General features: G+C 35.7%; 1 protein-coding gene and 1 long non-coding RNA gene across 4 annotated transcripts in view; one reads left to right on the top strand and one right to left on the bottom strand.

Annotated features, from left to right (window-relative positions):
- Positions 1-808: 808 nt before the first annotated feature.
- On the bottom strand, positions 809-7772 carry LOC117804401. The gene is made up of 3 exons (XR_004628783.1): positions 7682-7772; positions 1521-1567; positions 809-842 (listed from the first exon to the last, which is right to left on the bottom strand). It is a non-coding gene; the product is annotated as an uncharacterized LOC117804401 (long non-coding RNA).
- Positions 7773-8614: 842 nt separating this feature from the next.
- Positions 8615-17548, top strand: part of GABRG1 (gamma-aminobutyric acid type A receptor subunit gamma1) — an 83347-nt gene continuing 74413 nt past the window's right edge. The window contains exon 1 of one of the 3 annotated variants that reach the window (XM_019802303.2): positions 8615-9081. In XM_019802303.2, the coding sequence (XP_019657862.1) occupies positions 8978-9081 (104 nt within the window). In that variant the 5' untranslated portion in view covers positions 8615-8977. Of the gene's footprint in view, positions 9082-13362; positions 13477-17548 lie in introns of those variants that run through there. The other 2 variants (XM_002921754.4, XM_019802302.2) reach the window with 2 other exon arrangements.

The following is a 17548-nucleotide window of genomic DNA, read 5'->3' on the forward strand; positions in this document are numbered from 1 at the left end:
TCTCTCCACCAGACCTCGTGTTTTTCTGACTATGATTCTATAGACTGACCATCTATTTTAGTTCTAAGGATACCACAATCAGTTGACTAACACCGAAGACCTCTACAGATCAAACTCTACTGATCACTGTGTTGCCTATACTTTCCATTTCTTTAAGCCACTTTAATTCTAGTGATTAAGTGCTGCCACTCAGCTCCTGCTGTTTTGGGGTTTTATCACACTCACTGAATATAGGGAATCCCTGGGATCCCATTATCTCCATTGGATTTTGGGAATCCAGTTTGATGGCAGCATTTGCCACTGTCATCCCTGGCCTAAAGGTAATAGCCACCCCAGAATTCTTCAAAGCTGCTGGAGCTTCCCTGAGGAATACTTTAAGGTTAAAGAAGTGTCCCTGGACAAATTTAGGTGCATAGATTAGAGCTGGTGAGTGGGATAAATCTATGCTAACAACCATTTCTTCCTAAAACTTTGGATACCTACTTTTCAGTACCACACGTTTTAACTCCATTATTTGTTACCTTTGGGTAAAAGGTTTAATCTACCATTACAGCAAACTGCTACAAATATTCTTAGCCCCTTGATTAAATATATTAAATCCAAAATCTTTGCTTAGTACTGTGGTCATTTAACACATTTTGACAATCCAGCATTATAATCCTTCCTCCCTGATCGAACAAACTTAGAATTTATACTTATAAGGGCTCCCCAGATTTCTGTCAATAAAAGTAATTCTTTTGGTGTGCATGGCACCTCGTTACAGAGCTAAGAGGAGACTTGAAGATTATACAAGGTTTCCCAGTATTTACCTGTAGTTGCTGTGTTCTTTGCTGGAACAAGGGCTACAGTGAGACATAGAGGGAGGAAAAAAGCAAGTTGAAGGACCTCTGGACCTTAATGGCCATAGGAAACTATATTATTTTTTAGCTGCTAGTCAAAACCACACAAGTAGATACATTGCAGGCTATAAACTAGATGTTAAGGGAGTTAGGTATTGGACAGGGCCCATTCAAAGATGCTCTGCTGCTACTATTTCAATGCCAGTCCTGCCAACAGGGCATTTTTTAAAATAAAATATATTAAACTAAGTGAGTAATTGATATAATAAAGCTCCATCAAGACCTTTATGCTTTTCATTAAATGTCAGGCTTTGATGAATCTCCAACTGCTGGATCTCTTTCCTGTGTCTCATATCCTAAACAGGACTATATTCTTTTGAAACATGGCTGCTTAAGGGTCATTCTTCAAACTCTTTCCCACCTTTGACATTTTTACAGGATGGCCCTTTAAAATAAAACATGAAAGGTTTTCAAAATAATGATGCCCTAGTATGTAGTCACTGAAATAACAGTGTTGGTTAACCTGAGAGGGGAAAGGTGTCTTGGCAGACATATGGACAATAACCTTTAAAGCTGAGATCATGACTTATTGGTCATCTAAAAGACAATATCACATAGCAGGTCAAAACATGGGCACTGGAAACTGAATCCCTAGATTCAAATCCCAGCTCTACCACTTACTTGCTATGTGATGTGGGGAGGTAAATCTCTGCTGTTCAGTTTGCCATCTGTAAAATAAAGGAATTGTAATAGTAAATGTCTCCCAGGATTGTTATAGGCTTTCAGTAAGTTATCTAAATAAATTAAGATAGCCAATGTTTAGAAAACTGCAGGACTATATCATTGTTAGTTCTTGATATTTTGTATTTCTTTGTAATTTTTCTTTAATTACCATGATTTTGTATTGATCAATAATAATGATAATATCAACAGTGAATATTTCTATATCATTTAATGATTTATAAAGAGTAATATTAAAGTTATTTTTTTTAATCTTCATATCTGTTTTGGTAGGAGTAATTATCTCTATTTTCTAATTGAAAAATCTGAGGTTACTGAGATAATTGAGAGATGTCATGGCTTGCTAAAAATCACCAAAAATAATTAATGTAGACAGGATTTAAATTTATGTGACCTAATTCTACATTCCATCTTTTTCCAAATGTAACTTAATTATATGATTCATGATGCATACAAGGGTTTACTTATGTAATTCCAACTTCTTGTACTTTCATTCCTTCATTCATTTATTCACTCAGGAAATGGCTCTGATGGGGCAGTATACCAGACACTGGGGACACTGTGCAAAAGGAAGAGATAAAATCTTTTATTATCAAGGAGTGATAGCCTAAATAAGAGACAAAAATTAAACAAATGTTTATGAAAAATATGTTTAAGAAGGAAGATATATGTAATTTATATTATAGAGAGCTCAATAAAACGCTAGCTCCATGAGAGTATGAAACTTTTGTTTACTATGATATCTTTAGTATATAGAAGAATGCTTGAAACCCTAGTGCTTAGTGACTACTTCTTAAATCAAATAAATCAGCAAATTATAAAATATAGCAAGCGGAAGGAAGGAAGGAAAAGTACTGAAGAAAGAAAGGAAAATACCGAGGGAAGGAAAAGGAAGGAAGGAAAAGTACTGAGTGCTATTGGATGGCATAATGGAGAATTTAATTTAAATTGAGGAACTGGGGCTTGCTTGAAAATGTGCCAGTTAAGCTGAGACTGAAAAGAGGACAATAGCCAGATGAAGGGTGAAGGGTGAATGGAGTGATCCAGGTATGGGGAAATCACCTGTGAAGCCCAAAGGTACCAATGAGTCACAACAATGAAAAAACCAAAGGAGGATCATTCTGGCTGGAACATGTTGAAGTAAGGAAAGAGGTGCTAAGAGGGAGTAGGGGAGAGAGGGAAGGACCAGAAGCTAGAGGGTCTCAAAGGCTGTAATAACAATATTACAGTTTTATCCTACAATAGGAAATCATTGAATGATTTGCACAGAATATAGTCAATTTTTTACTGTCTAGTAGTTATATAAAAAAAATAAATCAGAGGTAGGTATGATTGGAAAAGGAAGGTATTGTGGTAGTCCAAGTAAAAGAGGATGGCTGCTTGGATTAAAGGGCAGTAGAAATAGAAAGAAGTTGGAGAATTATAATAATAATAGCAATAATTAAGATTAACTGAGCAATTACTATGTGCCATCCACTGTTCTAAGAGCTTTATATAAATTGACTAATTTCATTTTTGCAGTAATCATATGGGAATTAAGGTATTAAAAAATAAGTAAGCTTCTTATTCTTACACAGTTAGTAGTAGACAATCTTAAATTTGAACAAGGGCTGTCTTATTTATGAGACCGTAGTCACTGAAATCTATTTATACTGGATAGACTGGAGATAAGATCTGGGAATATTGAAGAGTTCATGATAGATTAGATGATGTGTATATCTAGAAAAACTGTGAAGTTTTGGTTTTACTAAGCTGGTGGGGCATATGTGTCTGAAGCCCAGTAGAAATTCCAGATTTGCAATGTGATTTGAAGGGAATCATTTCCTTTTTTATTTTTTTAAAGAATATTTATTTATTTATTTATTTATTTATTTTTATTTTAGAGAGAGGGAGGAGGAGCAGACAGAGAGGGAAGAGAATCTCAAGCAGACTCCCAGTTGAGTGCAGAGCCTGATGTGGGACTTGATCTCACAACCCGGAGATCATGACCTGAGCTAAGATCAAGAGTCAGATACTTAACCAACTGAGCCATCCAGGTGCCCCTTTCCTTTTTTAAAAGTTATATATAGATATAGATATAGATGATATAGATAAAGAGCTTGGGAAATAGATGAGGTTGCCTAATGTGAGAGTGTGATGCAAAAAGAAGTTGAACTGATATTTGAGCAATTTCACAATGTTGGGGCCAGATAAACATGTAAAGAAGCTTAAAAAGAGTCAGCTAAAGACTCATGAGAAAAACCAAGAAAGCATGGTATCATGACATGTAGGAGTGTTTTGAGAAAGAGGAAACGGCCGACTGGATCAAATGCTGATGAAAGATCATACAAGGTGACTAAGCAGAACATCTACTGGAGTTAGCAACATAGAGGCATTGGTGTCATGGGGACCGAAGGCAAACCATAGAGTTTGGTGAGTGATGGAGAACTAGGGAAGGATGGCTATTAATGAGAGTAAGCAATAAGCTTGGAAGACAGAGTGGGAAACGAGGGTAATATGTGTATATGCATATTTTAATGTTATACATGAGCATATTTGCATATTGGTGGGGAAATCAGAAAGAAAAATATGGAAGAAACAAGAAAAAATAGAAATAACCAGCAGCAGAAAGCCATATTAAGAAATTACAGTACAGACCCAAACCAAAAAAATGGGATGAACTTAGGGTTAGAAGCTTTAGATCCATTGCTGTCTGCCACCAAGGATCAGCTTTTGAACTCCCTCTCTTGGCTGCATTCCAGAGGACACCTATAGGATTCAGGAGGTTGGACAGATTGACAAAGAAAGAGTCTGTGCCTTCAGCCTTGATATCTCATTGTGCTGTCCCTCCCTTCTGTTTGATTTAAGTAATAACTTGATTATAAAACATAAGATGACTTGGTTTGTTAATTTTGATCATATTGACCTGTAAATAGGAGAAGTAATTAATTCTTATGCTCCCATGGGAAGGAATAAGTTAAGCAACAGAATCTAGATTTTGTCTACTTAGCAATGGGCATTTGAGACTTATACTGTTGAAGAGAGATCCCTTAAGGGCTCCAGAAATATATAAAATGATTAAAGCCATTAATGTGTTTATTCATTTGATTATGCATTAAATACTTGACTATTCTGCAGATATGTATTGAGTGTCTATTACTTGCTAGCCACTGCTTTGAACAAAGGGGGTGATGAAAATAAATGAAATCTCTGGCTTCATTGTGCTACGTTCTAGAGAGAAATGTAAAGATACACATACTATCATAACATTAAATATACACATATTATAATCGGAGGTCTGATAAGCACTATGACTCTTTAGTGTAAAACTTAAAAACACAAAACTGACAGTTTGGGTAGCAATACAGATAGTTTCCAAAAATGGTGATATATTCTATGATACAAATATGAAGTGGTTGCTTGAAGTGAACAGAGGATTATATGCACCTATAATTTAGAACTGTTATATATAATGCCTGGTGACACACAGTAAACATTCAGTAGGTTTTAGCTGTTACTATACAACAGGAAAGACTATACAACAGACGAGCATGGAGTGAATAATCGATAAGGGTTTTTGGGGAAAAAAATGAGCCCTAAACTTAACTAGGAAAATGAAGAGAGCGGGCAAATGAAGAGGAGGAAAAAGCCCTCCTAAGCTGAGGGAGGAGGATCTGACAAGACAAAACAAGGATGATACTGAGGGATACATTTAGGAACCTGTTATTTTTGTGACTGAAGCACAGTTTGTGGCCATCTGAAGAGAAGGGAGAACTAAAACAGTACTCCAATGTCTTCTGGCTCTTGAGAAGCCAGGAATAATGATAATGTTGAGGGTGGGGTGAGAACAGCAGTGTCCCCTAATCTTCTCCACTCTCTCAATTAGACTGTAGCTACTAGAAATAACTATCTGGTCCCAGGTATTATACTTAGGGCTGGAGTAAACAAATTAGATCTGAAACCTACTTTCAATGAGTTAACAACAATGACATATTTTGAGTAATTTCTAATATACACGTACTGTTTAAAGTGATCCCCATATATCAATCCATTTAATCCTTAAAACAACTCTGTCAGCTAAATAGAATTCTTACCTCCTTTTTATAAGTGAAGAAACTGAGGCACAAATAATTATAAGTCTTGTTCAGCATTGTATTCTTAAGGTCAGGCACAGCGTCTGACATCAGAACTTCTCAATACATATTTTTTAATGAATAAATCAATAATGGCCAGATGAATCAAGTCAAAACCTGGCTTTGTTGGGGCCAGGGTTGCACATACATAATCAGGTCACTGTCTCACTGGTTATATTGTGAGATGATTATAGGGCAATGGTTTTCAAACTTTCTGATACATGATTATTTCCAGAGGTTCTTCTTAATTCATTAGGTCTGGAGAGAAGTCCATGAATCTGCATTTTTAATAGGGATCTCAAATGTTTTATTCTAAGATGATATCTGAACAAATTCTGGAAAACAGGAATTTGCTGTACACAATGAGTTGATAGTCACTGCAGCTCAATACAAGATGATAGTTGTGGCTCAGTCTATCGAAGGTGGAGGGGAATGGTGACTTCAATGACAGTATAAGGAAATCATCAACTGCAGTGGAATCTGGTTACCTTCATCTCCTTCATCCATATTGCAGGGCTTTTCAACTTCAGTATTATTGGCAATTTGAACTTCATAATTCTTTGCTGTAGGACAGCTTTCTTTTGAATTTTAGAATGTGTAGCAGCAACTCTGGACTCTACCCCTAGATGCCAGTAGCTTACTCCACACCCCCTAATTTGTGACAACTGAAAATATCTCCAGATATTGATAAACGTCTCATGGGGTCAAATGCCTCGAGTTGGAAATGACTGCCACAATGGAAGACAGAGAGCTTTCTCCAGTCCCTTAGCTATAGCAATTTCTGGCCTTCTAAACTGGAATCGTGCGTGACATCTGATCTGTTTTCTCTTGAGTATTACTCTGTGAGACACTATGTTTTCTTTGGTAAGTATAGTATACTTACTTGGCTTTTTCTAGGACTCAATGTGTGTCATCCCCCTCCCAATCTGGTTTATTAAACCAAATGAGACAGACTATCAGGGTCAAGACATGGCTGATATCCAAAATAATTATTCCTTTTTCAGTTTCCGGAGGGCTCAGATTCCTTTTTACTCAGTTTACAGGGAATTATAATTAACTATGACAGCAGAATAGGACCAGTTTTCCAGAAGATATATATTATAGAAAGGAAAAAAATCAAAGAGAGAGAAATAGATAAAATTGCTTGAAAGAAAGGAGTGAGGTACATTTGAAAATATTTCAGCACAAAATTGTCAAAAATCTAGTTTGGAAAATGCAGGAAATTTCCCAGTCTGGAAATTACTCCAGTCCTTTATCTTCCATAAGGTTAAACAGACAACATGTAATTACCCAGGGGTATATCCTTCACCTTTCCTCTCCATTAATTTCTCTTAACTGTTCTCAGCATCTTTCAGTATTATATGAGAACAGTAAGAGTGAAACCTTGTTAAGAATTTTGATGGAAGAAGTATCAACTACTATTGTAAAACACTATGCAGTATCATATTCCCATTAATATATGCAAAAATCTTACCTAATTTTAGCATAATGCAAAGAGTAACCAGGTAAGTATTTGCTATTCACTACATACTTCTAGTGAAATAATTCCTAGTTCACTGGCTAATCAGATCAGTGAATTAGTGTGGGCAACCAATGAAACAGTTAAATAGCTATTCAAAGCACATTCTTATTTAAAGCAGAAAAAAAAAATCTACTCAGATTTATATTGACTTCAACTTTTAACTAAATTTATTCACCTCGGAATCTATTATAATGAAACTTCGTTGTTAAATAAGTTATTTGGTTTGAGCTACCTTGACTAACATGCTTTGTTGAAGAGAATAATGCTGCCTAATTAACGTTTAGTAGGAGAAGAAAAACAAGGAGGTCAATACTATTTTCAGAGGAGACTAAAAAATGGAGAATCAGAGAGAAGACAAAAGCCCAGCACTGCACCATCTGTTATTCTGGGCCAGGAAATATCTGTAACCTTGTTACCCCCATTCAGTTCCTTTAAGGGATTTCAGAAGATAAGGTAGCAACAGTTACCTTATGCTTATGCACAAACACTGTTACTTCTGCCTTGAATTCTTTGCCCGGAGACAAATACTCTCAAGTGACTCGGTGGGTTTTACCTGCCGTTCACCCCTGAATCTGGTCAATTCCAGGTGGTTGTGGGGTGGGTGATTAATGAGATAGCCAAAGACCCCAACTCCAGGTGGCTTCAGTGGGAAGCAGGGATTGAAGAAGGCATAAAGGCAGAAGATGGCTGGGCAGAGACAGCCTGCTTCTACCACCACCACCACCACCACTGTCTTCGCCTGTACAGTTGTTCAAGCTGCCAGAGGCTTCTGGTTGCCATGGCAACTGTTGGGCTCTGCTGCAAACTCAAAGCAGAGCCTCTGAAGTTAGGTACCAAACACTGGAGCTCAACAAATGGGAAGGCAACTGGGGAGGGAGCAGAGACCAAGGATTACCCAGGTACTAGGGCTCCAATTCCTATAGCTAAGAGGACCATTTTAAAATGGAATTTTTGTTAATGTTTCTGTAAAATGAGATAGTTCTTGCCAGACATTATTCATGAGCATCATTTGGTGCCCTGAGAGAGGAGACTGCCAATCCTCTCACTCATACAGGCAGCGGAAGGGGGGTTGGAAACGTGATTACCAGGAATGCACCGAGCCCGCTCATTCATTCATTCAATTAGATATTCAGCATCTCCCGAGAGCTCATTTGTGCCGGGCACTGTGCCAAGTGCTGGGACTGCAAAGCGAAATGAGACACCATCCAACACTCAAAATTAACAACGATAATTAACAAAAATTAGCAGAACCTTCGTGAGCCTGGGGAAAACTGATTAGGTACTGTAAGCTTGCCACGGGTCTCTCTGGGAAGGCAGATTCAGAATTCAAACGCGGGAGAGAAAGAGGCAGTGGCCCCCGAAATAGTGTCAGGCAGGAGGGAAGGCCAGGGGGAAGAGGGAGGCTTCTTTCCCCAGGGAGGGAATCTGTCAAGGCCACTCAAACGTTTCTCCGAGGCTGCGCGAGAGAAGAGGTTTGTTTTTCTTTTGGAAAGACGGAGCCCTTTTCCCCACTGGGCTCGATTTCTAGTAGGAGAAGCCCCGCCTCTTTGGGCCGTAGATTGGCCCAACTCTTTTTCAGATAATTTATGCTAGCATCCTCTGGGTCTGATTGGCTCCCCGGCTCAATTCCGCCGGGAGTCGCATCCTACCTGGTTGGGAGGCGTACAGCCTTGCTACACTCTCCGCCGCGGTACTCTCCTGGCTGCTGCTGAGGTGGAAGAAAAAGTCCTAGCTTGGAGAATTGAGCGGAAAAAGCGATCCTGATGGGTTCTTGGAAGGCTTTTTTCTTCTCCCCCTTTCTTCTGTGGAGTCAAAGTAGAGTGGTGAGGCTGATGTTCTTGTTATTGACCCTGCATCTGGGAAACTGGTGAGTAAATTCAAGGACTTAAAACTACTCTTTGGGGTCAACCCCTTCTCCTTCATTTCTTTTTCTCTTGAAAACCATTGTAAGTTAAGTAATTTGCATTTCTCTGGGCACAAGCCCGATATTTTACCATCATTTTATTTTCTGATTAGATATACTTATTTTCAGATAGGATGAGATGAACCTATGTGTGAAAGCATGGAAGGCAGTTCAGTTTTGGATTTGTTTTGTTTTGGCTTGTTTGACTTGGCACAGTGGAAACTAGTAAAGGTTCAGTTCCTGGGAGGGGGAGTAGAAATGATTTTGCTACTAAATTTAGTGAATGAATGTCATTGATGAACTTTCTGGATAATTCTGCATTTTAAAGAGAAAGTTATTTTAGAAACTTGTTACACAACATGGTATGTATGGTGCTTTTTTATAAACAAATATTGCTTTTTCTCTTATCTTTTTTTTTTTTCTATTCTGGAAAAACCCAAAGTTACATATGGAGAGAGATTATAAATATGGCTTAAAAATCAGGGTTGAGAGTGTGTTATATTTAAGTTAGAGATAACCATGTATATTTTATTGAGCTCTCTGAATAATTTTAATTTTAATTGGTTGTCTACAAGGAAGTAAAAAATTGTATGTATATGAATGTGTGTGTGTGTGTGTGTGTGTGTGTGTGTGTGTGTGACAGAGAAAGAGAGACAGAGACAGAGACATTAACAACTCCAAGCCTCCAATTTAACAGGAACAGGATTTGGGCTCCTTGGGCTGTAATATCTTCCAATAAAACTTTGAAATCATTCTGACAGAAAAATGAAATGCTCAGGTATTGTACCTGGATATAGGAGTAGTGGCTGAATGGAGTTAAAATATGTTAAAACACAGACACTATTAAGGTCTTGGACATACTGTTCATATCATGTAATTGTGTTTTATATAAATGCACATTTAACATTATATTATTGTATTATGTGATCATGTTTAGAACTCAAGGGTAAAATGCAATCATTATGCAGATGGAAACATGTCTTTATAACTACTTGCATCATTACTAAAAAAAATGATGATGATGATTAATTTTACTATATAGCTAGAATGAATATTTTTGTCATTGCCAGCAGATAGAACAACTGTATTTTCTCTCCAAAAACAAAGAATGGATCAAGCTATGCTAAGTAATATTAGACTTGTCAGAAAAGGTTTGACATATGATTTTTTTTAAGTATTACAGTTTTAATTTATTTACCCTTTCAGCTTAGAAACTTAAATTCATTCTGCATGGGCACAAACATACTACTGACTAATTATTTCTTGTATATAGATTGTATCATAATCGCTTATTTCTTTGAATATATTGTAAAATTATAGAAGACATTTTGGTCAATCATGTATCAGTGTTTTCATGCATCTTCATAATATTACAAATGAATCTGTATTCTCATAAGTAAAAACAAATTTACCCAGTAATTTTCTGAAATAACAACCTGTATGCTCCTTTGCCATTATAAGTGCAAGTTTCCCTTGGAACCTAATAGACAAGCTGATTATTGAGATATCTAAAACAAAACATCTAAAGAGATAGTAAAGAAACAATAGCTTTTGTTTTTGAGGATATTTACATCACAATTATCGTAATTGGCTCCAGAACTCTCTTCAAGCTCCTCAGAGTTAAAGAGTTATGTAGTATAGTGGACGGAGATGGGTTCTAGAAGTCTGGAGACATGATCTGTGTCAAGAGTCCTTACCCTCTTTGAACAGTTAATTCAGCTAGGAAATGAAGGGCAGTAAGAGATCATTTATGATTTCTATGTGTTTTAGATTTGAACTGAAACATAAAACAACTCAGTGGTTGCTTTATTGGCTTTTCTTTGCAGTTTTCAAGAGTGAAATTCTAATTGGAATTCCACGTACTTTTTTTTTTTTTTACCATATGTAAGAGTGAGTGAGAGAGAAGTGTTACGCAGTTAAAATAGATAAATTATTCATTTTATCATAATGGTATAGACAATTTGGATTATTCTGGCCAATCAATGAAAGAATATTAAAAAATAAGGCTCTATGTTGCTGTTATAATTAGCTGTCCGGGCCTCCATGATGAGAGTTTATGTCTTCACTTTAAAGTAGCTACAGGTGTGGTAAAGTTTTCACCCTTTTAATATTTAGCTGGAGATATTTCAACATGTATAAACCGGTTACATTCATATTTCCTTCTCCCTTTCTCCTTCTTTTGAGGGACCTTTCTTTTAAAACTTATCACAAATCATTCTGTTTATAAGAATTTTATTGTCTTATGCTGGTTTCTAAAATAAATCTTCAAAGTCACCTATGTGGGGATTTACCAAACTGGAAGTTGTTATTTCTTATATTTAATCAGAGACAATAGCTCGTTTCCTTATTAGTCTCCATCAAATGCATAAAGGAGAGACACTATTGATTTTTATATTGCTGAACTATGAAAGCCTATGCTATTGTTGTAACTAAAAGCTGTAGTCAAGTTTCCTGTGTTTAGTTCTCTGTGAGGCTCTATGGCATCTTGACAAGTTGGTTAAACTCTAAAGCTTGATTTGACTTATTTATCATGTTGAAAAAACCTGGTTATAATCAGATTTTGAAGAAGAGTTGAAAAAAGTGCTTGGAGGTTTTAGTTGTTCTAAAAAGTAATTTGTGATAAGATTTGACTAAGAAGTTATATTTTGGAAGAGCCCAAAGAAAATAACTTGTTTTGTTTTTTCCAAACAATTTCATGAGTGAATAATCATACAATTTAGCAGTCAGTTTCCCAAATAAAAATATTCAAATATACTTCCTTTATAAAATATGTTATTTTCAAGTAATTTCAGTAATGTATTTTGTGGGGGTGGTAGTGAATGATTTTTCTTGAGGCATTTAGAGTTTTGACTTAATTTTCTGATAAAATACTGATGCAAACTTGAGGACAAAACTACTGAGTAATGATGTTCCATGACAATAAAATATTCAAAGAAGGAACAAGATACAAAATGTTTTTGAAACTAAAATGCAAATACTGTAATAGATAAATCCTCTGTCTATAGAGTCTTTTAGGTATATTCTTCTTCTATTTTGTTCCATTATATACTACGAGACGTTCTTTTGCCTAAGCAACAAAAGGAAATGTTCAACTTTTCATTCAATCATTAAATAGGCTAATCTAATATTTTAGAGTTATATAAAGGTGATTAAAATTTGTCTAAGAAAATATTAATGATGAGGGTCCCAAAGGACAGGAGACAAGGCAGGGTGGAAAAGTGGGGGAAAAAAGCTCTTGAGATATTACCAAAATATGATAATTAACTGCCACAAGGGAAAGAGGAAAGGTGGGCATAAATTAAATGTATGGGCCTCAGGGGAATAATTCACATATACACAAGGTACCAATTGAGAATCCGGGACTTGGCCATTAGAATGTAAATTCTAGTTTTAGCTCCACCACTTCCCACTAGGGTGATTTCAGGAAAATCTTTGAGGCAGAGAGTCCTCATTTGTGAAAATGGAAATGACGTTCTCCTTTCCACTTGTTTCAAGACCAAGAGAGAAAATCTGTACAAAGTACATAGCACTTAAAATTTTAACTGAAAAGATATAACAACAGATATTCTGAGAATTACAGTGATTCTAGTATTTATTATACTGGTTAAAGTTGTCTCAAGCACAGTGAAGTCCTTGAACCCTTAAGCATTATCAGATATGTTTTGGATTCCAGAGAGATCATTCATTCTTTTATTCAACAAATATTTCTTGAATGCCTGTTGTCTGCCATACACAGTACAACACGCTGGGTTTACAGTGGCAAATAGACTAGACATGAGTACTACTTATTTGCAGTTTATACTCACTGCTAAGGCCAAGATTTATGGTATTTATCAAAGCAAAACATCTTGTAGTCACAATAAGGAAACATAACATTCAGAACTCCAAGGATGAACAGAACAGTCTGCTATTAGAACAGATCTCAATCAAGGAAAGAGAATTAGAGAGCCATGAGATTTCCCATCACAATACTAGAAGACTATGGGGGAAATGTCTCCAAAATTATATAAAGACAAATGTTCAGTCTAGAATGTTACACTTAGCCAAGTAACCAATTAAGTATGAAGGGATAATACTGCTTAGATACTGTTCTTCTCCCCATCTTGCAGATGGGAAAACTGTAGCACAGCAATTTTTAGGAACTTGCTAAACACCTTGCTGATAAATGCTGAATCCAAGACACAAGTCCATGTGTTCTATCCCCAGAGCCTACATTCTTAACCACCACACTTTTCAGATGACAAATGCAGTTTAAGTCAAAGCAAATAACATGACTATGGATGAATGGGAAGGAAAGGAAAAGAGGGATGGAAGGAATGAGGAAGGGAAAGAACAGACAATGCAACTGATAGAAGCAAGGTAGGTATAAAAGTCTACTCTGTACCTATCACATAATCTGGAATATTATGTGCAGTGCTAGATTAATTATTTTAGGAAAAACTTCAACAACGTGGAGCCCTTGATCTAGAAAAAATATAGGATAAAGAGTTAAAAGCAAGAATTTGGAATTCAGTTAAGTTTTTTTGAGGACTCAGATAGCAACATATTTTTAAGAATGCTATATAAAATCATGGTTGAATTTACGACACATAGGTAAAGCAAACCATAACCGAGTAGTGAAAGCTATGTGAAAGCTGATTTTCTTCCAACACAAAAGGTCTAACAAAATAATGGATGACTTATCACTAGACTTCTTCAAGCAGAAGCTTGTTAGAGTTCTTGTACTCTGTGGGAGGCAGATGAAATTTATGTCTCTTTCTATTTTTAAATATCTCAGAATCTAATTCTATTTGTACTAAAATAGTTTAACCAACTGAAGCCTCCTGTTTCAGGAAATAGTCTTAGCTATTTATTCACTCAGTAAACATTTTTTGAGCATTAGCATTCATTCAACAAATATCTACTCAGTGCCTACTGTGTGTTAAGCAGAGTTCTAGCAATTGGGGATGCAGTGATATGTAAGACAGAATCCTTACCCTAATAGTGTTTGTATCCTGTATATAGGGCATATATGTAACAGAATATATGCTAGATGAGCAGGACAAAGAAAGCCGAGCCCCTGTCCCCAGTGAACCTGAACACTAGTAGTTTATATTCACTATTCAGAATTCTAGAGGAGCTATAATGTGGACATCAAGGAAGCTGGCATAGTTGCAACTCTGGGGAAAGACTGAATGTTCTCAGCTGTCATGGGTGTATGTTTGGATCAGTATTAGTGAAGGAGAGAGAGACTGAGATTGAAAGAGAGAGAGAGAACATTACTAGTCCCTGGCCAGTGGTATGGTCTCAGAGTTTAGTAGGTCTTTTGAAATTGAGAACTATTCCTATATCTTCTGGGAGATCCTTGACTCTGGTCCTCTAACCTGTGGCATTAAAATGGCAACATTCTGTTATAACCTGTATCATTTAGTTTAATAGTAAACTTATGAACTGTAGGAATCCTTTTCTCCCAGATACAATGTATTTGGTGATTTTAAATTTCTCCTTATTTTTGGACAAATACATTGAGTAACACAGTAGTAGAGATTGCACTAGGCATTAAGGACAGAGAAGTAAAGTTGATAAAGACCCTCCACTCTAACTTGCAACTACATGGGGATATCACAAAGTCTATGATTAGGATATAGTTAGCCTAATAAAAATAGTTTAATATTGGTGTGATCAGGGTGTGATTTGGTTCTTTAGGTAGCTTTAAGACTGCCAGAATCAAGGATTCTGGACAAGTTAATATTTGAGTAGATTTCTAGGAGTGTTACTTGCAGTTGCACAATTTGTGAATTGCTTAAATACAGGGGCATTACTCACCTCTCGGTCATCCTAGATATGTATAATTATCAGAATAATCTTCAACACATGGAGAAGAGTGGTTTGGGTAAAGATTGCCTTTTCCACAGAATAGCCATATTGACTAGAACAAAGTAACCATATTGGCGAGATTAAACTTAAGTGTTACTCAGACATGTATGTTCTATAAACTATTTTGTGGTTCTGTGCAGGTGGCTTATGAGTGTATGTTTGTGTTGTCATTTCCTTAGTAACAGTTCTTTTTGAAAAACCTTCAAACTGTCACACCTGGAATGACTAGAAAGATAGTTTTGCTGTTTCTGTTCTATGCATTTGTATTCTCTCCTTTTTAAGTGAATGGGTCTGAAGATATCCTTGTGTCAGTGAAAATATTTTAATCTCTCATTTTGTGATCCCAAGACTTAGGAAAACAGGTATATTTTTCTGCATTCAGAGGAACTAATTGCCATTTCTTTCTTCAGTTTAATTTTAAGATCTTTCAATGTGTTTTCTAATTTAATAAGCCTCCACTTTGCAAAATTTAAGCAGACTTATAGAATTTATCTGATGCATAAGAGCATTGAAGGCTTAGAGAATGCGAATGTCATAAAGAATTATATTGTTTCTAAGACTCATTTATATTCTGTCAGGACCTATGTATATAAGTTGGAACAATAGAGATTTTAGTGTTTAATATACTTTCAAACCAATGGTCATTTTTAATACACTTAATGAAAATTATGGTTTATTTTCCCTCCTCTAAAAAACAGGTTTCTTTTTATTTTGGCAGGGCAAGTTTCATCTAACAATTCTCTTTTTCCATAATTTCTGTAAACTCCTATATTGATTCTTCTACTTAGTTATGATTTTAACCTCTTACATCCTCTTAATAATTTTATAAGTCATACTGTTATTGTGAAAGAAATATTTTTGTTTTTATTTATGAGGCGTTAGTGCTAGTATCATAAAGTTACTTGGTTTTTTTAAATTAATTTTATATTAAATTAGCTACAATAGTAAATTCTCCTATTAGGCCAATGGTGATAGTTCTTAGTTATTTATTTTCTTGATTCACTGTAATTTTACCTGCAAATAGCAAAATGAGTTTTAATATTCTTTCCATTTATTCAGTGAATATTTTTATTAGACACCTACCATGTGTTAGGCATTGGGCTATGTGCCAAAGATACCACATTGAAAACCTTAACCCTTACCTTCAGTGAGCTTAGAGAAGGTCATAAATAAATAAGGTAGTTAATTAAGATGCAATGTGATCAATTTTATGGGAGAGTTAAGCCCCGGACTTTTTGGAAACACAAAGTGGAACACACTTACTTAATATTCTAGGCTAGGCTCCCTTCTTCTTCCTCAAATTTCCTAAGTATTCTTCTCTATGTGTGTTAAGTGATGGCTCCCATATTCCATAGTGCTAAAAAAAAATAACCATTGAATTGAGTGGATTATCATTTCACCTCTCTAAAACTCTGAATGTTCAGATCTATAACCCTGTCATGCTTTTACTTCTTTTGCTTCCCTACTAACTTTTACAAATAATAAAAATGATTCAGAGCTACAATTGTAGAAAGGAGCTCTGTACAAAAGAATTTAGCAGCTAGACTATCAAGGAAAAAAGAAAACAAGAAAATTCATTTTTTAATTTTTTACTTTACTTTTCTCATTTTTTAATTTCAGATCTAAAATCAATAGCTATATCTACTCTTTAAAAGCTAGCTCCTGTGGACTTTGGCATTAGGATATCTTCTACTCAGAAACATTAGAACAGGTCTATTTCTTTCCTGGAACTTGTCACTTGACTTATGCTTACAGAAACATATCTGATGTTTATAAACAAACGCTAATCTGTCATGAGCAACAGCTCACAGATGAGGCCTGGCTTTGGAGTTTCATTTCCATCTTCTAAACAGATTAATGGAAGAATTTTCCGCAGGTGTCAGAACCAGGACATTTGCAGTCGCCTTTATATGAACTATATAAAGGATGACTATATAATTTATCATCCAAATTAGGCCATTTTGTGAGTGAAAGAGGGTGCTATTATTATTCTAGGACAACAGGTGTAAACCAAAGCCATCCTGGGTAAACCCTGATGAATGTTTAGCCTTTTTATAAAACATTATATTAATTGACTTGCTATAGACTTATATTATTTTATATTATATTATTTTTCTCTAGCTATAAAGATGAATTCTCTTCATAATTGTATGGTGTAACATACCTTGTTTTACTTAGCCTGTCTTAGTTATTACTAGTTCAAAACTTTTGCTTGTTTTATTAAGAATGGTAATACACTCATTAAAGTACTTTTTCACATACAATAACTTATTATATAAACAGATTGATTTGTATAATGTCTTAAAATAGCTTAGACAAAAAAAGACATACCAACACTGATGTAGGTGACTCAGAAATTTTCCTAAGTAAATAATTAGCACTGTCAATTAAAATATGTGAGGAGCAGAAGCGTTGGAGAAGCAGATGCCAAGGTGAGATTAGACATGTAAGAGATTTTTTAAAGATAAACAGGAGAAAGTGGAAGTAAGCTGAGAGGGACCTCAGATGATAATGGAGGAGGTCTGACACCTCCATGGTGGTGGGGGGGGGGAGGAGCTTGTGTCAAAAGAGTCTC

The sequence above is a fragment of the Ailuropoda melanoleuca genome, chromosome 11 (genome assembly GCF_002007445.2).
Source record: "Ailuropoda melanoleuca isolate Jingjing chromosome 11, ASM200744v2, whole genome shotgun sequence".
NCBI lineage: Eukaryota > Metazoa > Chordata > Mammalia > Carnivora > Ursidae > Ailuropoda > Ailuropoda melanoleuca.